The sequence below is a fragment of the Eubalaena glacialis genome, chromosome 3 (genome assembly GCF_028564815.1).
Source record: "Eubalaena glacialis isolate mEubGla1 chromosome 3, mEubGla1.1.hap2.+ XY, whole genome shotgun sequence".
Lineage (NCBI taxonomy): Eukaryota > Metazoa > Chordata > Mammalia > Artiodactyla > Balaenidae > Eubalaena > Eubalaena glacialis.
In genome coordinates this window covers 139,655,386-139,680,745 of record NC_083718.1, presented here as the reverse complement: position 1 = coordinate 139,680,745, position 25,360 = coordinate 139,655,386, and the positions used below count along the sequence as shown (strand labels likewise).

Here is a 25,360-nt window from a genome sequence, read left to right as displayed (position 1 = left end):
CCCCAGAGCACTGGGCCGGGCACAGAGTCGTTGGTCAAAAAAAAAAAAAAAAAAAGGAATCCGTTGATCCAACGAATGCTAGCTATTGTTATTAATAACATCGAAGGAATCCGTTGATTCAACGAATGCTAGCTATTGTTATTAATAACATCGAAGAAGGGCAGTGGACGCCAAACAGCAGTCCCCTCCTTCCCGAATCTCCGCCAGGCAGAAAGCCAACGTCCTAGAACTTAAAGGGACTTTCGATGGGTGGGACCCCGGAGTCCCTCGCGAGGGCGGAGGCGTTGAGAGCTGGGGTGGGCAGCTGTCCCCGGCAACCAGAAGGTCCCAGGGACCCCACCCCCGGCAGGGCTGGTACCCGAGCCGAGAGCCTGCTCTCGGGCCCGTGGCGTCTCGAGGGGCCGGTTCTGAGGCGGGAGCGGGAGACAGAGGGGAGGGGCGACCGGGGGAATGTCCCCGCCTCTCTCCCCGCTTCCATAAATCACCGCAGCCGCGGCGGCCGCCGGGTCGGGAAGTGCACGGAGCTGGAGCGCAGCGTGGTGGCACCAGACACCTCCCTTTCCCCCGTCGCTGGCTTTCTTTCTTTCAGTGTGCTTTTTTTGTTTGTTTGTTTTTGTTTTTTTAAACCTCCCCCTCTCCCGCCTCGCTCGGGTGGCTGCGCCAGCATAGCAGCCCGATCGCCGCTCCTCCTCCGCGGGTGCAGCCGCCCGCCCTCGCCGCCGCCGCCGCCTCGCTCGGCCGGGACCCGCGGGAAGCGAAAGCTCGGCGGCTCCGCCTGTCAGCCCCGCGGCCACGCACCCGGTGCGGACGCCGCAGCTCTCCCAGCCGCCCGCCGCACCGCGGGGGCCGCGCCGGCGCCGGGGTCCCGCGGACGGCTGGGGCGGCCGCTTCCTCTCCCGCCGCGGCCACCGGAGCCCGGAGATGGTGGCCGCCCGCGCTCCCGCGCCGTAGCCGGGCGCCCCCTAAGTTCGGGAGCCGCCGCGGCGCTGAGAGGCGGCTACAGAAGGGCGAGAAAGTTTTGCCGGGTGCGCGGAGCGGGCCCTGGGCGCACCTCCCGGAGCTCCCTCCCCGCTTCCCGGCGCCTGGAGCCCGTCGGCGGGGAGTGGGGGTAGGCGGCATGGCCCGCGAGCCGGAGGAAGAGGAGGCGGCGGAGGCGGCCGCCCTGGCCCGCGGGGGTCGGGGCTCGCTCGGCCGGGCTGGGGCGCGGCGGCCGCCCCTCTGGCTGCTCTGCCTGGCCGCGGGCTGGCTGCTGGGCGCCGGGGCCGACGCCGACTTCTCCATCCTGGACGAGGCGCAAGTGCTGGCGAGCCAGATGCGGAGGCTGGCGGCCGAGGAGCTGGGGGTCGTCACCATGCAGGTAAGGGCCCCCCCCCCTCGCGCCCGCGAACTTGCCAGGCATCCCGCCTATCTCCTCTGCGCAGAGCCCGGTCTCATCCCCAGTACAGGTCCCCTTAAACGAGCACCGACCTCGCTGGCATGCACAGAGCCCCCTTTGCCCCGGACACCTCCGCCCTCCCCATGGACCCCCTGACTACACACCAACTCCTCTTCCAAGCACTCGGGTCCCCTTCCCTTTCTCCTCTGCAGAAGCCCCTGCCCTTTGCACAGAACCCATTTTCCCCGCCCCCCGGCACAGTTCCATTATCTCGGCAAGGATTCTCAGGTTCCCTCGCACCTCCTTTCCTAATTTGCACGCATTTCCCCGCAGTCTTTTTTACCCCTCCACCCCTGCAAACTCCCCTTCCCTCTTTGTGTACCCATCCCAGGGCAGCCGGTCCCGCCTGGCCCGGATGATTTTCCGAGGCCCCCAGTGTACCCCCTTGATCACCTCTTCGGGTCCCCCAGACCTAGGCGCAGCAGTGGGCGCCGGGAGGGGAGGCATCGCTGCGTGCGCAGCAGCTCCGGGGCCACCAGGGTCCCGGCTGAGAGCGGCCGAGAGAGTGAACTCCGCGCTCCCTTTCCCCGCCCGGGTGTATTGGGGGAGGGGCTGGCCTGGTAGACTCGGGGTAGATTCCCGACTCATCCTGTGTGGTGGACTTTTTTTGTTGCTGCTTTCGGCTGTCGCTGTTGTCGGTTGCGCGCAGTCGGCTGTTTTTGTTTTGTGTATGCCTTTTGGCGGGGGGGGGGGGGGGGGAAAAGGGAGCATAGTGAATAAGGTTCCCATTTCTCTAAATTGTTTACCAGGTCCGTCCTCCCCAGGAGAGGAAGGGGCTAAAGAAAGATTGCCCGAGGCTAGTAAGGAATCCTGAAGATGTTACTAATAACCAATAGTAGTAAAAAAAATTGCTAAACAGAAACCACCTGGAGATTCTATCTCGCCTTTATTTTAACCTCCTTGGCCCACTAGATTAGGAGGAGAGGTTGAGATGACATTCCGAGTCTGAAACCTTTGCTATAACATTCTTCCGTAAAATAACCTCATCCTCTTATGTATTCTAACAATAATAATGGTGATGAATGTGGTCTTCGAAAGAGCGAAGTTTCCAGGAATGTGTTCTTGAAATAGGTTTCTGATTTCGATTCTACTGTGACCACCCTTCTACCTCCCACCGAGAGAGGTGTTTTAAAGTCACTTGGGACTCAGGTTTCTGAAGTCTTTTTTTTTTTTTAAACCTCTCTCCCTAACCCTACGCCCCCCCGCCCCCCACGCCCCAGTCTCCTCCCAGGATGATACAGTTTTTCCTAAAGCTAGTTCCACAGACCTTTACCGCTGTAGTGAAAGACTGTTGTGTTTTTTGTTTTGTTTTAGGAGTGAGGTGAGGTTGAGGAGTGGATGGTTTGCTTGAATGGCAATGCTGCGTTTATTTGCAGGCACCGGCCCTGAAGTGCAATAGAGTCCGATTTTTCTTCATTTGCATAATAGTAGACAAGCTTTTAAGATACATCGTTTAACTTTTCTATGCAGATCTTTTGGGTTCAGATTAAGTTATAATTTTTTCCATATGCGTTTTCTGATTTCTGAGGATTGCTGACAGAGATCTTAGGAGTGAAGTGACCTTTAGAGGAAATGAACTAAAATGTTAGGGAAAAACGAGGATTTCTTTTTCCACTGATGACTGTTTCAATTCAGAGGACAAACAATTGTATTTTTGCATAGAGACCCTCTTTTAATAAAGGAAATTTAATACGTTGCAGTTTTGGACTGTGTTTGTAAGATTAGCAGGCATTTATCACCTTCATCCCATCACTAGGGCTGGACAAGGGACCTCAGGGGTTTTTCCCCCCTTCACCATATAAGCTAAGGACTAGCTTTTTCTAAGATGCTGACAGCAGTTTTACTGTTTCTCACCCGATCCTTGACAAAAGGTGAAATCGGATCCCAACACATTGTCATTCAGGTAGGGATCCAAAGCAAATGTAGTTTTAAAAGGCTTCTCTGTTGAAAAGGAGACACTTTAGAAAAAAAGCTCTGATCAGTGGGGGGTTTGTGCCCAAATGGCCCTTTATCTCCTTCCAACTGGCCTCTTTCTAACACCTTTGCAACCTCATTGTGGAAACTGGCCTCCTGGGGACAGGGTTTTGTCTGGCAAAATGTGAAGTGGCTTCTCTCCTTTTTTGAAAGGAGCAGCACATACTGTATTTAAATTCTTCTTCTTGAGCTGTACATTGATCTGCCACTTGCCTCCTTCTGGGAAAATTGGGGAAAGGGTCTCTTTTCAATTTTGTTAGACTGTCAGCTTTTGGGGGGAGGGAACACTTGTAAAAATCTAAGGCAGGTTAGATTTTTTTGCCCTTAGAACAAAGGTTTCGAGCCTCACATTTTCCTCTGTAAACCTCTGGGATTTGTTCAATGTGTCTGAAATTATATGGGTTTAGCTCCCTAAAGTGCAGATAATATAGTCCTCCCTCGTGACATGTTGGATTTTATAGCTGTGGAGCTAATCTGTTGCTCAGAGGCAGGTAGCCTCATTTGGGCATTAAGGTGAGCAGGGTCAAACTTCCATCTGTAGATACGAGGGGGTTGGGGAGAGATGATGTCTCTTTGCAGAAAAAGAATGTCCTCCCTTGATTAAGGGATCAACTCTTTTCACTTGACCTTGGCATTTCCAGTACAGTGCAGACCTTTCAGGACAGCATCTTCTTTGACAAGAAACTTTCTGTAGGTCAGTTTATACATTAAAAGCCTATTTCCAGACTTAAGTTGCTGCTGCTGAAATTCTCCAAGGACCATTTTTAATTTTGAGAAATCGCGAAGTGGCCTTCCAAGGAGGCCTGTTGCCGCCTCTCTCACAGGACAGGCGCAAGGAGTAATTTTACAAAAACAAAACCCAGGCCTTCTTTCAGCACTGTAGTTTCCCATGGCATAGTTTTTGTGCCTGCTGATAGAGAAGACAGTTTGAAAAGCGATCTATCTTAAAGATTTTCTTGGAAAGGTTTTCTCATGGAGGCTGCCTGCTCATGTTTTTTCTGTTGTGGTGGTTCCTTTTTAGTAATGGACAAAATTAAAAAACAAAAAACAAAAAAACTCTAAATGATCTGCACCAACTAATTTTGCCAGTGCCCTGGGAAAGCTGCCACTGAATACTGACCCCCTGGCAGCAGACCCCATACATCATGGGTAAAAGTCAAAAACCTAATCATCATCTCCTCAGGGGTCTCGTGGAGTGAAGCCATCAACGTTGAGATCTAGGGAGCAGAGAGCGGCTGTGTCCAGGGAGGCTTGCCTCTGCTTTTTCATTCATGCAACAAGTTTTTATCGAGGAGCATCGTGGAGTGGAAAGAACTCCACATTGGATATTTGGAAACCTGAGTTCCAGCTCTGCCACTTGAGAAGTTGGGTGATCTTTATCTGCAAACCTGGAAATGATGATTCTTCCTAGAGGTCTGCTCTGTGAACCTAATGGCAATAGTGTGTGTGAAGGCACCTGCTGATGTGAAGCTGGGGCTGGGAACTGTTGATGGACGTGGTTGTTCTTAAATGGAGAAATATTCCTTGGAAGCTGGCTGGGCACAGAGCATTATGCTAGCTGGGTGTTTGGGGGATTTACAGGGAGGTATCGCAGCACAACCCCTTAAGGGGTTTGCAACGTGCAGGCGGAGGTAAGGTTGCACAGGTACAACAGTTAAGCAACAATGCCTGCTTGTTAGAAGACATATCGGGCTCTGGGAGCCATTTCACCAGGCACTTATAAGGCCCATTTAACATTATATGACAATACAGGCTTCCTAACAGCAAGGGCCTGGCACACGTCCAGGGTGCCCGCCTTGATGGTAGCTCTAACTCAGCTCTGCTGGGCTGGGCATAGTGACTGTGAACTTGGCAGACACACTAGCAGGTTGTTCAGACAGCTGGGGCCTGGAAGAGGGGTGGGTGAGGAGGGTCCTTCCAGCAGGGACAGAAGAGATACCGGAAGCACAAACTTGAGGTTGAACTCAAATTGAAGAAAGAGCAGCAGCCAGGACAGCCGTGACTTCAGAAACTGAAGGGCTCTGTAGGGGTGAGGTGTTGACTGAAAATACAGAGCAGTGTTGTAAACAGTGGCTACAGCTGAAAGTGAAAGGGGAGGCCTTCTTTGTATGCCCTAGGACAGCATTACGTAAGTTCATTTTTCATATTGGCATACATTCAACAAACTTTTGGGGGAGGCTTCTATTCTATGAGGGGCCTTGGGTTAGGCTAAGCTGGGGATACAAGGTAAATAAGGCCTGCTCCAGGCCCTGAAGTTCTCAACTGATGATGCAGGCAGATACAAAAGGAGGCGGTATGATACGGGGGTTAGGGAGAGGCAGAGAGGTGTTAGAAAGCAGTGGGCTAGTGCCATGGTATTGAGAGGAACAGGGCATTATAAGAGTACAGAGGAGGGCTGCCGAAGCCCATCTGGTGAGGTAAGGGAAGTTGGCTACTCCTCCCTTGGCCTTTTAAATGAACTGTCCACACACAGAGGCCAGTCCTGCAGGCAGAAACAGCCTCAGACATTAAGGGTAACCAAATCAGCAGTTCACCAGACATTTCTAATGCCCTTTGGTGGTACTGGACAAGGTAGCTGTTATATCTTAAGCACCTGAAAAGGGGGGTGGCTGTGACTCTTGTACCTCTGCATATGGCCACACGTCTTATCTCATTTCTTTGGCCATCACGCCCGGAGTTCCTGTGGTTATTGGACATAAACATCTTGGTGGCTCTACTATAACTGCGTGCTGATTTGCAGTTATGTTTAGGCAAGGTTGGCATTTGCCCCTTAATCATGTCCATCATACCAGGAATGGCATGTTTTAGGATGATTTGAATGTGTACTTAGGCAATCGAGAATGTTTTAGGGATGAAATAATCACCTGTATTTGCAAATAATGTTGTTTGATTCTATGCCCCGTGTGCAGTATAAGCCCTAGTGGGAAAACTGCGGCCTTGTTTTCTTCTGAGATTGAACATTTGGAGTAGAGGGAAATTGACCATTGGTAGATGACTTTGAGTTGAACTTGGTAAGAATGAGCTCAAGGAAAAGCATGTTGAATCACTTCTGAGGGACTCTCCCTGGTGTGCTTAGTACTTCCTCCCCTTCCTCTCCACTGATACCTGTCTTAGCTGGCATCGTCGCCTGTGCTTATGCTTTTCCTGCCAGTCGTACTTGAGTCTGGTGGGGTGTGGGGGAGGGGAAGGAGATGGTTTTACACTTTCTAACTTGGTGCTATTTCTGGTTGCTGCTTGAAGAGTTCCTTCCTTGAGCTTAAGTGGATGAGCAGACAGGAAACTTGCAGAACTCTGGATGTTAGGTATTATGTGCAGTGGGATTTGTTTTGAATCTGCTTGAACCTGGTGTAAAAGTGTATTGGAAGTCAAAAACATATAAAGGGCGACAGTTTTGACTCAGCTAGTTATTAACTATGTCACTTCCAGCGTGTTATTAAATCACCCTGAACTTGAGTGTCTTCGTGCTGCATTTGGTTAATGGAGGGAAGTATCTTTGAGCACAAGGTCTAACATAGGAACAATCAGTAAACACAAATAAATATGGGACAATCTATTTAGTGCCAGGGCACAGAACCTGGAAGCCAACAAACATGCAACTCCAGAGCCCGAATGAAACATGTGGTCAGTCCTCTGGCCCAGGGGTTACCAAAGTATGGTGCACGGACCTCAGGGATGTGATGCAAAACCATCCTTTGGGGCTTGTGAGGAAAGTATTAGACCTGCTATTCATAGTTATTTATTTACTTTTAAGCTTTTTAAATGCAGAGACTTGAAAAAATATACAGAAGTAAAGAGAATAGCATAAGAATGCTCCTGTACCTCTCACCCAGCTTAAATAGCTATCAACTTGTGGTCACACTAGTTTCAGATCTGCCTCTGCCTCCACATGCTCTTCCCCTCCCCCGCAGATTATTTTGAAGCAAATTCCAGGTATCACAGAATTTCATCCATAACATTTTTATTGCATCCTTATTTAATTTCTATATTAATGTTTTATAATATGCATAATATATTGCTGCACTAATGTATAGAATTTGCAATCCATAAATACAAATATTTTGGAGGATATATACTTATAATTTTTTTTTATAATGATGTGCCTGAGCAAAATGATCACTGTGTCCCCTAGCCCTTTACACATAGCTAGTACCTTTGCCCAGCAGCCTCCTTTGCCTTCCAGATGTAATGCCCAAGATTCTTTTGCATCTGACCCTCATTTTCATGCCTGGCTTTCCCCACGAGGCTGTGAGCTTCCATGTTTTCTCAGTGGCCAGCTTATAGTCTGAGCACATGTATTTGACCGATGCGCCACGGGCCCCGTCTTCTTACTCCTGCTTTCTCCCTCTTGCAGAGAAGGAAGGCAGGAGTGAGAAAGGAACAAGGCAAAATAAGCTGTGAGGGAGAGGGGGAGGTTGAAGAGGAAAAGCTGATTATATATGTAATTATCTTCTGATGAGTCTGTCAGCAGATATTCCCTGGGTGCCTTGTTGCAGAATCAGAGGCTGGGAGAGTGCAGGGACAGTGTAGGATACCCAGTGCTTTCCCTCCAAGAGCTGTGTCTTACCGGAGAGGCTAAACCAACTTGAATGGGTCAAGGCAGTATAGAAAGAAATGCTAAAATATGGGATCAAGGTTACACCGGGGGTTGCTAACTCTGACGTTGCCAGGGGTCAGTTAGACAGAATGAGTGAGGCGGGCCAGGTGTAGGTCAGTAGGGAATGGTGTTGGCTGTTGTAAACAGGAGGGCACGTGTCAGGGCTGAAAGGAGGCAGCTGCTACTCAGCTCCTCTGATTGCTGCCCGGTGGCAATGAGGGTCCCGTGTTGCCACATGACTCACTTTTCAGGAGAAGCTGGGTATCTGGTTTTTAGATGAAATCTCTTGATTCTTAAAATGTTGGCAAATAATTCACATTTAAAAAACAAAACAAACAAACAAAACATTGTGTGGGCCAAAGCAAACATGCCTGTAGGCTGGATCAGGCCAGAGGCCACCAATTTGCAGTGTCTGGATTAGAATTATTCAGTGAGCTCCAGGAGATAAAATCAGTGCTTGTGTGTAAAGGTTATGGGGAAGCAAGTTTCTGTATGATAGAAAGGACAACTTTCTGCTAGAAGAGTTCTAAATTGGATTGCTTTAGGAGATGAGCTCCCTGTCATCCTAATTACTTAAACAAATGGTCATCGAATGTTTATTTGGTGCCAGGCACTATGTTCGTTCTGAGGCAGCCATCGGTTAATTTCCAAGGCAGTGAATGGTATGAGAAAGGAGGTTCCGGATGCTTGGAGAAAGTATGTCAGAGATGTTAACCTATTTGGGGGTGCAGAGGGATTCTGGAAGGCTTTCCAGGAAAAGTAGAATGAATAGGAGTTGGTTAGTCAGAGAGTGCAGTTCCCAGAAGTCTCCTTTGTGATGACGCCTTCAAGGAGTGGAAAAATGGCCTTAAGATTTGGAGTTTAGAGAGCTGGAGGGAAGGAAGGGTGCAGGAAGAGGTCAGAGAAGTAGACAGAAGTCAGGTAGTGGGTCCTTGGATCCTTCATGTCCGTCAAGACACATGGCAGGTAACAGAGCACCCAGTTTATAACAGCTTGAACAAGGAAGTAAGTACTGCCTCATGCAATTGAACAGTCTGGGGGAGATCTTTGGGTAGGGCTAGATGAAGGGCTCAGTGTGGCTGTACCCTCCTTCCCTCCATTCTCATAGGTTCTCCCCTTTGTTTCAACATGGCTGGCGGTAGCTTCTTAGTGTTTGAGTTGGGAACTAGCTGCTGCTTGTGCCTGAGTCTTTTGTCTTTGGAGGAGATGTGCTCTGGGGGGGGCGCGGGGGGAATAGGAACCTGGAGAAATGAGGAGCTTGGTGCCTAGAAAGCTCAGCTGCAGTGATTTAGGATTCAGGCACCATCAGCAGCCACCACATCCCATGGCCTGCTCCGTACCTAGGTTCTGCCTCCCCCAGTACAGTTCCGGGAGGGCCTGCTTTGCGGTCTCCCTGCTTCTGGCCTGCACACAGGCTGGCTGGCCTCCCACTGTGGTCCTGTGGCCAGCCCTGAGGGGCTGTAAAAACCCAGGCTCAGCAGGCCTGCCCTGGGCATGCCTTTTCTCCCTGACCTGTCAGATCCACGGATCACCGGGTGCCATGAGAACTGGGAAGAACCAGAGAGAAAGTCAGATCTACCTCTCGCATTTTACAGATGAGAAACGGAGGCCCACTGGAGAGTGGCTCTCTGGAGATTACACCAGTAGTACGTGTGGTAGACTTAGAACTCAGGTCTTGGTTTTAGGGTTCTTGCTTTTTGACCTTTTTCACAGTTCTACCCCATGGGAGCTCCATTTTCCTAGAGAAGATTGCCTTAAAATGGAAAGGAAACTTGACTTAAGAAACTTTACATTCCTCTTTTGAAAAAAACTGTTTAGCTTATTTCTTTTATGGTTGAGAACTTAAAGCTGATAGTCTAATTTGACAGCTAACTGGCTTTTGTTTTGTTTGTTTGTTTGTTTTAAAGCTATTTAAATACCTAGAAGTCAGTGAGCCACTGAAGAAATACAAAAATTCTGAGACTTACCACAATGTTAGATATTTCTAGATATTTTTTACAAGAACAAATGTAAGTGGTCAATAGCTGTTTATAATTGTGAACCTGTACCACCAAAGTAAATTTTTTAATTAAAAAGATAAAGCAGAAAAAGAAAACAAAACTTTAAGGGAGGAACAACTTTGGTTTTTTGGTATACAGAAGGAAATTCCACCTGTAATTTTCAGGCAGAGTGCTATTTTAGAATTGAATTTTGGGACTGCATATCTCTCCCCAGTTATTCGAAGTATGAAGTTCTTTCTTTTTGTGAAAATTGTAATAGTATTACTTTGGAGGGGTTGTTCATTTGATTTGATAATGAAACAAAATAAATGTCATTTGAATGCCTCTTTACCTTGCCCACTTTGTTCTGAATTCAAAAGAAGTTTTCCCCTACTTCAGATTTACATAGTCACATGATTTCTCAGTTAATTACAGTTAGAAAAGTTCCAACACCCAAATACCAGCGTGGGTCCACTGAAAAGTAGCTTCTGGTCCATATATCCCTGGAAATAGTGTCCTTTATTGTCACTGTAGTATAGAAGCCAGTGGAGGAAATTCTTATCTGTTGCACATGATACCCTCCTGGTTCTGTTCCAACCATAACAGTTATTTTAAAGGCTCGGTCAAAGCCCAAGACTCCAGCACTTTTTTTTTTTTTTTCTGGATTCCCCTTGGATATTTTTTTTTAATTTTATTGTTTGCATCGAGTATTTGAAAAGATACTTCGAGGCCCTGGTGGAAGGGCAGTGAAAATCGGCAAGCCAGTGAGAATGAACCTGAATTTTTAATTAGGCTTTGAGTTGTTTCCGCAAAGTGTGGAGACATCATTAGTGATGTAAGTCGTGTTGCATTAGCAGAGACTGACATTTCACTTCAAAAGGGGAGAGTGCAGCTGTCCTGTGCAGATAAAAGTTGCCAAGTGCAGAATAGCAAGGTGGATTGGTAGATAATTAGCTGTCCCACATTACTGCAGTGTGGAAGAAGCCTGCCAGTCATGGGCAGGAAGGAGGAATTATTAGCGGGAGAAAATCCAAGTGTGTCATAAAGCACTTTGGAATCACTTCAGCTGTGGCAGAGCTGATAAGGAGTATGTTAAGGAAACAACACAAACTGAGTCTAGTATATGATGGCCAGCTTTCTTTTTTTTTTTAAACAAATCTAATTCAAATAGGAATAGCCAGAAATTAATGATCCATAAATACTCTGAAGTACAGATTCATCAGTCTGCCCTGACTCTGCATATAAAATAATTAACCAGCTTAAAATAGTCTTCATAGTTCCATGTCACTTGAAAATAAAGTAAGGATTCTAAATAGGAAAAAAAAAAAAAAAAATCACAGGGAGACCATAAAGCCTTAACAATTACAGTTCTGTGTATAACCATGAAAAGATATTTGAAGAAGAAACTTTGAAGTCTGTCACCTCCCTGATATGTGTTACAGTATTTATAAATGGTTTGAGGATATTTTTATGTCCTTATGGGTGGTGCACGTTTTAAAAGTTTTGCTGTTATCTTCGCATTCATCTCTGGGAATGAGCGGTGTAGAAAGACCTGTTGGGTTTCTTATCAGACATTTGCTAATTCACATGAAACTTCATGGGATTTTTTTTGTCCACTGGATTGCACCCTGGGCCCCTATCAGGATCCTGGATGCCGTGTCCTAATTCCACCCATGTTTCTTGATTGGCTTTCTCCAAAGCCTGTGCTTCTCCTGGCAGCCCAGGGACAGGAGGTGCTAAAGTGCTCAAGGTGCTGCGTTCTGCTTGGATGGTGTCCTCTCTGAATGAGGGCTACGCTTGGCTGCTGTAGGAGAGCCAGATTTCTGCTTTTTGCTGCTTGTCTCCTCCCTCTCTCGGGAACTGTCTCTGGGTTGTTCCTGACCTTATGTGAACTGGGGATATTTGCCCTTTTTGTAGTCCTTGTGGGGGACTAGACTGTGTGCTGACTTGTGAACCTTTTCATTTGTTATGGGTTGATATCCCAGAGTTAGTGTAAATTCAGATGACCAAGGAGGCCTGGAAATTTTTATTTGCATCCATGTGTAATCAGTTAATAAATGTGGGCAAGAGTTGCAAACAGTAAAGCTTTGTACAGATGAGGACTATTAGAGTGTAAGCTCTCACAAGAAAGAGCCCAGATTTATTCATCTGTATAGTTCTGGTCTGTTAGCACAGTCTCTGGCACATGGCGAGGACTCAAAAAAGGTCTGGACTACTGAAATTGTGTGGTCATCTTTAGACAGTAGATTTTGTAACTTTCTAATACTCTTCTGAATTTAGCTTTTGCTGCTATGTTTGTTTCATTACCTAGTCTAGACTTAAGTGAAATGTCTTGAGCCTACACTTGCTACTAAAGATTTAAAATGTTTCAGATGAGTGACAGTGTCTAGCAGAGTAAGCACATTAAGACTCTAAGTATTAGTTGGTTCTGATGTCTAATTTCTTCATGTTAGAGAAAGCTTAGGTGTGTATATCGGGGCCACTTAGGAATATAAAAAATACAAAAATGTGTGTGTACTTGCAAATTATGTACTTAGAGCTACTTAATCCTAGAGGTTAAATTCATCAGTTAGTTCATTTAACGAACATTTATTGAGCACATACTATATGCCAGGTACTGTGCTTGGATTTGAGTTCGTGGTTAACACAAGAGAGACAGGATCTCTACTCTTACGGAGTGTACCGCCTACTAGGGGAAATAGACATTAAAGAAGTAATCATATAAATAAACATAAGCGATACACTTTTTGAGTAATGTTATGAAGGAAACAAGGATTATTAGAAAGACGACCAGGGAGATCTTTTAAAAATATGTCAGATATGTTGCTTCTCTGCTTAAATCTCTCTAAAGGCTCCCATCTGACTCAGAGTAAAATCCAAAATTACAGTGGTCTTCACAGCCAGTGTGATCTGGCCCCTGATATCTTTGTGGCCTTATTTTTTATCTCCCCTTCACCCACCCAGTTCCCGCCCCCCCATTCCCGACACACAATGTTCCTCTAATGCTGCAAGCACACACTTGCCCCAGAGCCTTTGTACTTGCTCTTCCTTTTGTCTGGGAAGAGCAAAAAACCTTTTCCTGCCCATCTTCTTTAAAACAGTATCCTCCCTTGCCTCTCCTTGCTCTGCCTCCTTACCCCATTCATTTTGTTTGTCATGCCCCTTAACTTCCCACAGGTAAGCTTTGTATTATTCACTGCTGTTTTCTTATGGAATGCTGCTTGGCATTTAGAATTACTCAACAAATACTTAACTGGATAAGGTGAGTGGGAGTGACAACTCTGGACTGGATGGCATGGGAAGGAATCAGAGGAGGTGATTCAAAGGAGGAGCCAATCAGAGGAGAGGTGGGAGTGGGGCTAGCCAATCAGGGAGGGCAAGGGCTAGCATTGGAACAGAGGGAAGAGCCTGTGTAGAGGTCTTGAGGCCAAACTTTGGCATACTTAAAGAACTGAAAGAAAGCCAGGTGGCTGACTTATTAGCCTGCCAGCAGAAAGATGATGCAAATGAGGAATTTGAACCTTATTTCTAATCAATGCAAGTGTAATTGTTTCCCTATAACTCTTTTTTGGTCATGCCTTCACTGGTAAGGACCCATTCGAAGGGTGAAGATGCACGATGAAAGACCCTGTATCTGTAGAGGTCTGGAGGTTGGAAAATCTGTGGCAGGTCATTTGTTTCTCTCTTGCAACAGAGGGAAGGAGAGAGGGAGGGGGAGAGGGGGTGGGAGACTACCGCTTCATGAAAAATTTAAATGTGGCTTCATTGTTCTACACCTATAAATTAAAAAAAATACTCATACTTCCCATGTTATTCTTTTTCTTGGAAGGGGGGGAAAAACAACTACAGCAAACTCTGAATACAGCAATGAAGTCCTGCAGTAATGACTTAGATGTACTTTCCCCCCCATTGTATTGCATTCATTCAGATAGATAGATAGATTTACACACAGTAAAATGTACTGTTTTTTCTCCCCGCAGATAGCAATGATCACTTTTTAATGGGGCCTTTAAATTTTAGAACCAAATCTTTGTGAAGTGGGTCGAACATTTTTTCATTTTAATTTAAAAATTGTAAAATGTACATAACATAAAATTTTTTATTTTCATCATTTTTAAGGGTGCAGCTGTGGCATTAAGTACATTCACATTGTTGTGCAGCCATTACCACCATCTATGTCCAGAACTTTTTTGTCTTCCCCAACTGAAACTCTGTACCCATTAAACAATAACGCCTCATTTCCCCCTCCTCCAACCCCTGGCAACCACTATTTACTTTCTACCTCTATGAATTTGACTACTTTAGGTATCTTGTATATGTGGAATCATACAATATTTGTCCTTTTGTGGCTTATTTCACTTACCATGTCTTCGGGGTTCATCCATGTTATGGCATGAATCAGAAGTTCCTTCCTTTTTTACAAAACCGTAATTCAAAAAGACACACGCACCCCTATGTTCATAGCAGCACTATTCACAATAGCCAAGAAATGGAAACAACCTAGATGTCCATCAACAGATGAATGGATAAAGAAGATGTGATACACATATAAGTGGAATACTATTTAGCCATAAAAGAGAATGAAATTATGCCATTTGCAGCAACATGGAGGGATCTAGAGATTATCATACCAAATGAAGTAAGTCAGAGAAAGACAAATATCATATGATATCGCTTATGTGTGGAATCTAAAATACGACACACAAATGAACTTATATACAAACAGACTCACAGACATAGAGAACAGACTTGTGGTTGCTAAAAGGGGCAGGTGTAAGGGAGGAATGGATTGGGAATTTGGGATTAGCAGATGTAAACTATTATATATAGAATGCATAAACAACAAGGTCCTACCATATAGCACAGGAAACTATATTCAATATCTTGTGATGTATATATATACATATATTCATATATGTATATATACATATATATTCATATATACACATATATAACTGAATCACTTTGTACAGAAGAAATTGTGAATCACTATACTTCAATAAAATAAAAATAAATAAATTCCTTTTTTAAGGCTGAATAATATTCTGTTGTAAATATATATCATTATTTTGTTTGTCCATTTATCCATAGATGGTCCCTTGGGTTGCTTCCACCTTTTGGCTACTGTAAATAATGCTACTATGAACATGAGTGTATAGAGACTTGTTTGAGTCACTGCTTTCAATTCTTTTGGGTATATACCCAGAAGTGGAATTGCTATATCATATGATAATTCTATGTTTAATTTTTGACAGAGAGTCATACTGTTTTCCATAGTGGCTGCACCATTTTACATACTTACCAGCAATTCACAAGAATTCTCATTTCTTCCCATTCTTGCCAACATTTGTTTTTGTTTACAGTAGCCACTCTAATGGGTGTGAAAATGTACTCTTTTTGGTGTAGAGTTCCATGAAATTTGGTAAATGCACATCATGTAACTCTCACCACAATCCAAATACAGAAGTTTCATCACCCTTCAAAATTCTCTGTTGCTCTTTTTAGTCATCCTTCCCCTCCCCCACTCCCCAACTTGCTTCGCCTGAAAACCATCTCCATCTCTAATCTGCTTTTTCCAGAGTGTCATATAAATGGAGGCATTACAGTATGCATTTTGAGTCTGGCTTTTTAAATTTAACATAATGCATTTGAAATTCATCCATGTTATGTATATGAGTAGCTTATTCCTTTTTATTGCTGAGTAGAATTCCACTGTGTGGATGTACCACAGTTTGTCTATCCATTAACCAATTGAAAAACATTTGGATTTTTTGAGGCCATAAATCTATAAATATTCTTACTGTAAACATTCCCATACAAGTTTTTGTTTGAACATAATTTTTCATATTTCTAGGGGTGGGATTACCACGTTAAGTGTATGTTAAACTTTGTTAGAAACTGCTAGTCTGTTTTCCAAAGGAGCTATCTCATTATGTATTCCCACTAGCAATGGATAAAAGTCCTGGTAGCTCCACAGCCTCACCGGAACTTGATTGGGTCAGTCATGTTAATGTTAGCCATGGTAAAATGTGTGAAGTGGTATCTCATTGTGGTCTTAAAGAACATGTCCCTAATGAGTAATGGTGCTGAGCATTTTTTCACATGCCTATTTGCTATTAGTATATCTTTTTTGGTGCAATATCAAAACCTTTGCCCACTTTTAAATTGGGTTATTTCCTTTTTTTTCGTTATTTTTTTTTAAAAAATGATTTACTGATTTTTAAATTTGTAGATTTGTACAATGATTATTACCATCTAGTTTTATAACATTTTCATTACTCCTGAAAGTTCCTATGTGCCTGTTGTTGAGTTTTGAGAGGTACTTAGAAAAAATATTCAGATGTACTTTTAATTTTCTTATGAGTGCCAAATTCTACTACAAGTTGTTTTTTTTTTTGAATTTTATTTATTTTTTTATGCAGCAGGTTCTTATTTAAATTATCTATTTTATACATATTAGTGTATACATGTCAATCCCAATCTCCCAATTCATCACACCACCACCACCACCCACTGCCGCTTTCCCCACTTGGTGTCCATACGTTTGTTCTCTACATCTGTGTCTCTATTTCTGCCCTGCAAACTGGTTCATCTGTACCATTTTTCTAGGTTCCACATATATGCGTTAATATATGATATTTGTTTTTCTCTTTCTGACTTACTTCACTCTGTATGACAGTCTCTAAATCCATCCATGTCTCTACAAATGACCCAATTTCGTTCCTTTTTATGGCTGAGTAATATTCCATTGTATATATGTACCACATCTTCTTTATCCATTCATCTGTCGATGGACACTTAGTGTTGGAAGATTTTTTTTTGTTTTGTTTTGTTTGTTTGTTTATACTGCAGGTTCTTATTAGTCATCAATTTTATACACATCAGTGTATACATGTAGTGTTGGAAGATTTTTAATCACAGTTTCAATTTCATTACTAGTGATTGGTCTGTTCATATTTTCTGTTTCCTCCTGGTTCAGCCTTGGAAGGCTATACCTTTCTAAGAATATGTCCATTTCTTCCAGGTTGTCCATTTTATTGGCATAGAGTTGCTTGTAGTAGTCTCTTATGATTCTTTGTATTTCTGTGATGTCCATTATAATTTCTCCTTTTTCATTTCTAATTTTATTGATTTGAGTCCTCTCCCTCTTTTTCTTGATGAGTCTGGCTAAAGGTTTATCAATTTTGTTTATCTTCTCAAAGAACCAGCTTTTAGTTTTATTGATCTTTGCTATTGTTTTCTTTGTTTCTATTTCATTTATTTCTGCTCTGATCTTTATGATTTCTTTCCTTCTACTAACTTTTGGTTTTGTTTGTTCTTCTTCTCTAGTTCCTTTAGGTGTAAGGTTAGATTGTTTATTTGAGATTTTTCTTGTTTCTTGAGGTAGGCTTGTATAGCTATAAACTTCCCTCTTAGAACTGCTTTTGCTGCATCCCATAGGTTTTGGATTGTCGTGTTTTCGTTGTCGTTTGTCTCTAGGTATTTTTTGATTTCCTCTTTGATTTTTTCAGTGATCTCTTAGTTATTTAGTAACGTACTGTTTAGCCTCCATTTGTTTGTGTTTTTTACGTTTTTTTCCCCTGTAATTGATTTCTAATCTCATAACGTTGTGGTTGGAAAGGTGCTTGATATGATTTCAGTTTTCTTAAATTTACTGAGGCTTGATTTGTGACCCAAGATGTGATCAATCCTGGAGAATGTTCTGTGTGCACTTGAGAAGAAGGTGTAATCTGTTGTTTTTGGATGAAATGTCCTATAAATATCAATTAAGTCTATCTGGTCTATTGTGTCATTTAAAGCTTGTGTTTCCTTATTAATTTTCTGTCTGGATGATCTGTCCATTGATATAAGTGAGGTGTTAAAGTCCCCCACTATTATTGTGTTACTGTTGATCTCCTCTTTTATAGCTGTTAGCAGTTGCCTTATGTATTGATATAAGTTGCTTTTTTAAGTGACATTGTTTTCACAAGAAATTTGCTTTCACAGCTTAAAGAATAATGGTGCCCAGGATTAGAAAGAATCAAGTATAATCTAGGATAGATAAAAATCTTTAAAAGAGAATTCAGGAATTTTCAGTTCTTGTTTTCAGCAAGAAATAAAGCATTATATAAGAGCTTTGGTTAATGTGTCCTGAGTAGAGTTGTAGATTTAATCAGTCAATCTTAGTAACTATTGACTGACCTCCTGTACTCCTGTACACCTCAGCACTGTTCTAGGTGTGGGGTACAGTGATAAACAGAACTCAGTCCTTGCCTTTGGGAGGCTTGCCTTCTGGGAGAGTGAGATAAATATTTAAGCATGCAAAAATTAAATCAAAATGACACTAGACCCTGATCAGTTCTGTGAAAGAGTTAAATTAGGCTACTGTGCCATTTAAAGGAAGCCTCCTTGGGGAGCTGAGACTTAAATGGGCTTGGGGAGGTAGACCTGGGAGGAGCTGGGAGAAGGAGTAGGAAGCACAGGGCCTGAGAGGAGAATGGGTTGGTGTGTTTGAGAGACTGAAAGGAGGCGCTGAAGGAGGGTGGGAGTGGAGGAGGAGGAGAGAGGATAGTTACAGTGGGAACCAAAGAGTTTGGATTTTATTCTGGCTGAAATGGGAAGCCATTGGAGGATTTTAGGCAGAGAGTGACGTGGTTGTGATTGAATTTTGCTTTAGAAATATCCCTCTGGCTATTTGGGTACCTTGGTTGTATGTGGTGGGGATGGGGAAAGGCAGCAGTGGAGGCAGGGAGACCATTAGAGTAATGAAGGTATGTGTTCTTCATGGACAGGTAGGTATTGCCACATTTACCTTTGTGATTTCATTTAAATATGACGAAACTGTGTTATTTAATGCTTTACATCAACAAAGGCCCACTGGACCAAGGCTGTGATTTGAAAGAAAGTAGGACAGCTGCCATAGAAGAACAATTCAAGAAAATAAGACTTTTCAATATAGAATATATGAGACAACAGTGGTAATCTCTTTCCTATGTACAGATACTCTACCAAGTGATTGATCATCAAAGGCAGTTGAGATCTTAGCTTACCAGCTATGTAACTTTTGATAAGTCCTTTTTCCCTCTTCAGAGCCTCAGTTTTCTCACTTTATAAATAGAAAAATAATACCTGCCTCAACCCTGGGCTGTTGTAAGGGTGGCCATGTGTGTATGTCATAGACCCCTCATTATCATCGTCTGTGGTTCTGTTACGATGTTTTGAACTGCAAGTAACAGCCCATCCCAACAACCCATGAAACTGCCTTAAAGGATAAAGAGTTTGTTGGCTTAAGTAACTGAAAGATTTATATATAATGTGAACTTTCAGGCACTGTTTGATTAGAGGAAGGCTCCATTTGTCCACCCCCACCTCAATATCCCCCTGACTCTATCACCCTCTAGGAGTTAGCTAACCTTCAGGCTGGCTTTGCCTGTAGTAAAATAAGTTCAGTGATCCCAGGTCTCTCTGGGGACATCAGACTCTTCAGAAGAGGACAACACCTCCCCTCTCTCGTAGGAAGCCTTGGCTTCATTCTGATTGGACCTTACTGTGGTTAGTGGAATGCAAGAGGATGGGATGACATTCGTTTGTGCCAATCAGTTCCTGTTCCTAGAGCTAGGCATGGGATTGATTCCACCCACGTCTCATGACAGCTACATAATTGAGTGATTTGGACAGCAAGAAGGTAACACAAATATTCACTACAGTTATCTCTGTCATCATTCCAGTGACAGTAGAATATGGGAATGATTTTCTTTATTTTGGCTGGTGTCTTATTTATGCTGGACTCCATCCTCCGGCCCCCCCTTAAAAATTATTTACTGATCACTTACATGAAAAATAGGTATGGTGTCATGTCAGTATGATGATCTGGGACTGCTTAATCTATTTGGTTAATAGAAGAATCCAAATCAATTAGTTTAGAAGGCAATTCTAATAATTTCTATATTAGAATATAATTTTAGATTTATGTGAGGTGATTATGGTTTGGAATTACCCATGCTGGTGGAGTTTACATTTTATGAAGACTACCAATACATCTTAATATGAATTATAGACAGAATCATGTTTCTAAGCACCCAGTGGCAGATACTTTATAATTTGTGTTTTGCAAATTTTGGTTTTTTGACCAATCTCCATGTGCTCTTCCCTAATTTTTCTTGTTTGGCTGTGTCTGTTCCACAGTGATGTTTAGAAAAGTCATGAAGAGAATTGCTACTTTAGTGTGTGGTAATTAAACAGCCTGCATTTAGTTCATTTAGTTATTGAAATGAAATAATAGTTAATATATTTTCAAGTGAATATAAATACGAAGTTTATTGAATTTTAATAAATAAATTTTGAGAGTTTTATAGTTTGAACATAAATACAAAGTATTGGATTTTTAATAAATGATTTTTGAGAGATTTATAGTTATGAGAACAATTACCATCTATTCTGGACAAAGTTATCGAGAATCCATTGTTCAGGGAATCTCATTTTGACATGGTAAAATATTATCAAGGAGGTAAAGTATGAAAAATATCCTTTTTTAGTTTACCCTCCAAAAATCTGTCTTCTGTTTGAGTTGATTCAAGAGTTATAGGACTTGAATGTAACACAGTGAACTTCTTGTTGACTTTTCATTTAGCATGTTCATATATTATTGAAGTAAAGATTTGTGGTGCCAGTCCCAAAATATCTGACGTTGAATCAAGAGATGGAAAGCCTGCTAACATAACCGCCATTGTTCCTCCATCCATTCTTTTAATCCACTTAAAATGTGCATACAATCTATCAAGCAGTATGGCTTATTCAGTAATTTTAGGTACCTTACATTTCATTAGAATTTCATTTTTATACATTGGTTCTCTTGGTTATGAGACTAAGATCAAAACTGTATAGACATTGGACTGTTTCTTTTATAATGGAGAGAGTTTTTTTTTTTAATTGTATTTATTTTTTGGCTGCATTGGGTCTTTGTTGCTGTGCGGTCTTTCTCTAGTAGTGGTGAGCGGGGGCTACTCTTCGTTGTGGTGTGCGGGCTTCTCATTGCGGTGGCCTCTCTTGTTGCGGAGCACGGGCTCTAGGCGCTTGGGCTTCAGTAGTTGCAGCACATGGGCTCAGTAGTTGCGGCATGCGGGCCCTAGAGCACGCGGGCTTCAGTAGTTGTGGTACGTGGGCTCAGTAGTTGTGGCGCACGGGCCTAGTTGCTCCACAGCATGTGGGATCTTCCCGGGCCAGTGATCAAACCCGTGTCCCCTGCATTGGCCACAGGGAAGTCCCGGGACTGTTTCTTCTTAGTTTTCTCATCAGATTAGGATTCTATAGATGCTTTTTTCCCTCAAAACATTCATATCACTACATAATACCTTTTCAACTTAAGAAATGATTCTTGCAGCTAAACAATTTAACCAGGAAAATTAAGTAAACGATGAAATAAGTAATCCTTCATTTCACTATATTTAATGTCTACTACTAGTTAGGCATTCTTGTAGATGTTGAAGACAGGAGTCAACAAAATACAATCCTGCTTGCGTAAAGCAGACATTCTACTGGGGTGATTAGTAAGCAGGCTGGGAACAGCGGGGAGACAAGGGTCAGTTCAGGGAAACTATGTAAATGCAATGGTCAAGACTTCTGCCTGGTGGATGGGGATTGGTCACGTGGCCAAGAGGAATTGTCTGAGGGATTAAGTCTTTTCAGGCTAGTCTCTCTCAAGCCGCGTTTCTTATTTATGGCATTTTTAGAAGACTCACAAGTGGCCTGTAAACAATTACTGTGCTTTACTCTTCCTCTGTGTGTTTCCTATAAACCCTTCCCTTGGATTTTTCTTTTTTCAACTCAGCTGCCTGGGATTTACCTCATTCTCCAATCTCCTAGCACTGTCTTGACAGGAAAGGGAATGCTTACCTTCTTGTAGGCTTTGTGGATGTGCTTCAAACTAAAAGTGATTTTTAAGTAGCAGAGGTGCTCCCAAAGGTGGCAAGAGATGTGAATAGTTCCAGCGATCCTGTTTACAAACAGTCTGGCTTCCAAAGCTCATTTTGAAGCCTGTTGTTTAGAACAACATTCACCCAGAGGGATTATAAAAGCAGACCTAGTTCCCAGGCCGACTCACAAAAGCCTGTTTGGAGAAACTGGGATTTTAATCCAAGCTTTCTCACTGCCCTTCTGAGCCTCAAGTTCCTCACTGTAAAAATTGGGGGTACATTCATAATTGTTGTAGGATTATAAGAGAATATCTGGCACAATGCCTGATGCCAGAGGTCTCACAAAGTCTTAGCTTTTCTTTTGGAAGGAAGATGTTGATGTGTCTTCAGAATTTCATGCTCCACCCCTCACTTCTAGATTTTTTGAGCAGCAGTGAGGGTCGTGGGTGTGTGTGGAGATGAGAAATGAGTAGGATAAATCGTCTGGGTTAGTAAGGGCAGGGAAGAGGAAAGTGTTAGAATATGATTAGCTACTGTTTATTGAACGTTTACTGTGCACTACGTACTGTGCCAAGCACAGGTTAAGTTTTGGCTGCTTTTATTTAACTCAGACATAGCCCAGTGGATCAAGGTTTGTTGCCAAAATGTCTGTTTTTAATAGCTTTAGCCAAAGTGAGTGGTTCTTCAGGTACAAATGGCTCTACTCAGCCTCTGCCCACTTCTATATATTTTTTTCCATTTAGCCCCTATCTATAGATCAAGAATAACTATTTGGGGACATTTTTGTCTGTCACCAAGCTGTTTCAGCAAAAAGGAAGATGCTTTTCAAATTCCCAAAGGGCAGAACAGCCTTCTCTCTGGTACCACAGGCCTGACTGGGCCTGGTTTCCTCTTGAAATGTCTCCCTGTGATGTTGTAACTTAAAAGATGGAGGGCCGTTTGATCCAAGCCCAGGATTTGTTGGCTACAGGGTTTTTGTTAATAGAAAACACTCACACACCTCTAGGGGGGAGAAATTAAAGCACATACTTCTTCCTCTTTGACCTTCGAACCCTTGCCATTTACATCAAACACTCGCAAGGAGGGAAGGCTAAATTAATAATCTGTGATAGCTCCCTCTCTAACAAGGCTCACTTTAAACATGGCATTTTCTCCGCAAACTGATGACTTTCCATCTTCTCAGAAGATGTATGTGCCCTTAAGACATCTGAGGGGCGGCCGTGCACTTTGAGGGAAGTACAGTGCTTTGCTAACACTGTGTTCTCCATTCAGCGAGTTTCAAAAATACTCTGTCTTTCAAGAACAATTACAAAGTGGTTGCACAAAGACTGAGTGACTTGGCTTCTGAGCCTCAATTTCTTTGTCTGTAAAATGGGGAGTACTAGCTACCTCAAAGGACTGTGGTGAACATCAAATAAAAGCATGTACATCGGAGTGTTTTGTATTGTGCTTTTCAGATTTAATCTCTTGTACTCGGGGTGTCCGCAAATGGTAATGGGAATATAGATGCAGAGTAATATTTTCTCTTTTATTTATTTAAAAAACTTTAAAAAAATGAAGTATAATTGATTTACAGTGTTTTAGGTGTATAGCAAAGTGATTCAGTTATACACACACACACACACACACATATATATATATTCTTTTTCAGATTCTTTTCCATTATAGGTTATTACGAGATATTGAATATATTTCCCTGCGCTATACAGTAGGTCCTTGTTTATTTTATATATAGTAGTGTGTATCTGTTGATCCCATATTCCCAATTTATCCCTCCCCCCAGTATTTTTTCTTTTAAAATGTAGGATCAAAAGCTCCTGCCCATTAATTTTCAGTAAACCTTCAACCCTTTGAGGTCCTTATGTAAAAGTAAAAGATGAAATCTAGAAAACTTAGCTTAGAAATCTTTAAAACAGTAAATAGTCAAACTATTTAGTCCATATAGTCCATAGAGGCCAGTGTGATATGACTATAATGCTAATAATGCCTTAAATTTATTACCCTGCTTCAGGGTTTGGGCAGGGGTTGCTTTCAAATGGTCCAGACTATAAATGTGCAGTCCATGAATGTCAAAATCCTCTATACAGAACCCAAAGCAGTGGGAAATGAGGTTCCTTTCTTCAAAGACTGCCCCCTCTTTTAAAAGAAATTATTAATAAAAATGAACGGTGAGACACTAGCTTTGTTGTATTGAAATCATATACTCTCTTTGATTTCCTTAAAAGATGTTTCCTTAGTGTTCTTGCTTGACTAAAAGTGGTTTGAAACTCCAGAACTCTCATATTTCTCCATGAGTTTAAAAAGAGTGGGACAGTTTTTTTAGAAGTTCAAGATAAAAAATGAAAAATTTTTTCATCTGGGTAGGATTTTTCACTTGGGAGAAAGAAGAGGGTTGAAGAAGATATTCTATAGCTGCAGTATAAACAGCCTGTATTGGGGGGATTTTTTTTTTTTTCCCTTTTGGGCCGCGCTCTGCGGCCTGTGGGATCTTAGTTCCCTGACCAGGGATCGAACCCGCGTCCCCTTAATTGGAAGCGTGGAGTCTTAACCACTGGACCGCCAGGGAAGTCCCTGAGGGGATGTTTTATCTTTAGTGAAAGCCACTGGAAATCTTTGTTGCTTGAGGAGTAAGGGCATTTCTATAACTTGAGAAACATGTAGGGAAGGATAACCTTTATTCTGATAGCATGGAGTTGGGTTCTCCATTATTTTCTTAGAACAGGCTTTAGACCAGCGACTCTGGCCTCCATGTCCCCTTTCCCAGCCTTTATCCATGGGTCCATACGAGGCCTCTGGACAACACCAAGTGGACCCTGGCTGCACGTCCCCCCAGGCTCATCTCACAGGAAGGAGTTTTCCTGCTCATCGCAGGAAGTAACTTTCCCCTGTCTGAAATCTTTCTCACACAGGAATAGTAGGCTTCCTTTTATGGAGTACTCACTGTTTCTTTAGGGTTAACAGGAGTGTAGAAGACAGCACTCTGCTGGGACTTTCAGGGTGTGCCGTGCAGTTTTCTGCTGGAACGAATACCATCCTCAGTGCATGTTTTGTTAGCCATGTGCAAGGCTGATGAGTTATGGAAGGCATGGGGTGAAGAGAACACTGGGTTTATCCTTGGGGACTCAGCTCTGGCATTGCCTTCTCTAGAAAGTGGTCTGTTTTCTTACAATTATATTTGGGTTGAGTGCTGCCCCGATGTGACCCCTTCAAACTCTGTACTTACCCTTGGGTGCTACATATGTGTAGGAGCTAAGTCTGTTCTCCCTGAATCCTCAATACCTTGCAGAGTGCCCAGAATAAGAGTAGGCCTTCAGTAAAAGCTGAATGAATGGGGGCTGATAATTATGTGTCAATGTCAGTTCATTTTTGTAACAAATGCACCACTCTGGTGGGGAATGTTGATAATGGGGGAGGCTGTGCATGTGTGGGGCAGGGGGTATATGAGAAATCTCTGTACCTCCCATTCAATGTTGCTGTGAACCTTAAA

At 42.9% G+C, this 25,360-nt stretch overlaps 1 protein-coding gene across 2 annotated transcripts in view; it reads left to right on the top strand.

Annotated features, from left to right (window-relative positions):
• Positions 1-511: 511 nt before the first annotated feature.
• The window catches only part of CACHD1 (cache domain containing 1), a 211,610-nt gene continuing 186,761 nt past the window's right edge, over positions 512-25,360 (top strand). For both annotated transcript variants that reach the window (XM_061184082.1, XM_061184081.1), the window contains exon 1: positions 512-1,357. In XM_061184082.1, the coding sequence (XP_061040065.1) occupies positions 1,118-1,357 (240 nt within the window). In that variant the 5' untranslated portion in view covers positions 512-1,117. The remainder of the gene's footprint in view (positions 1,358-25,360) is intronic.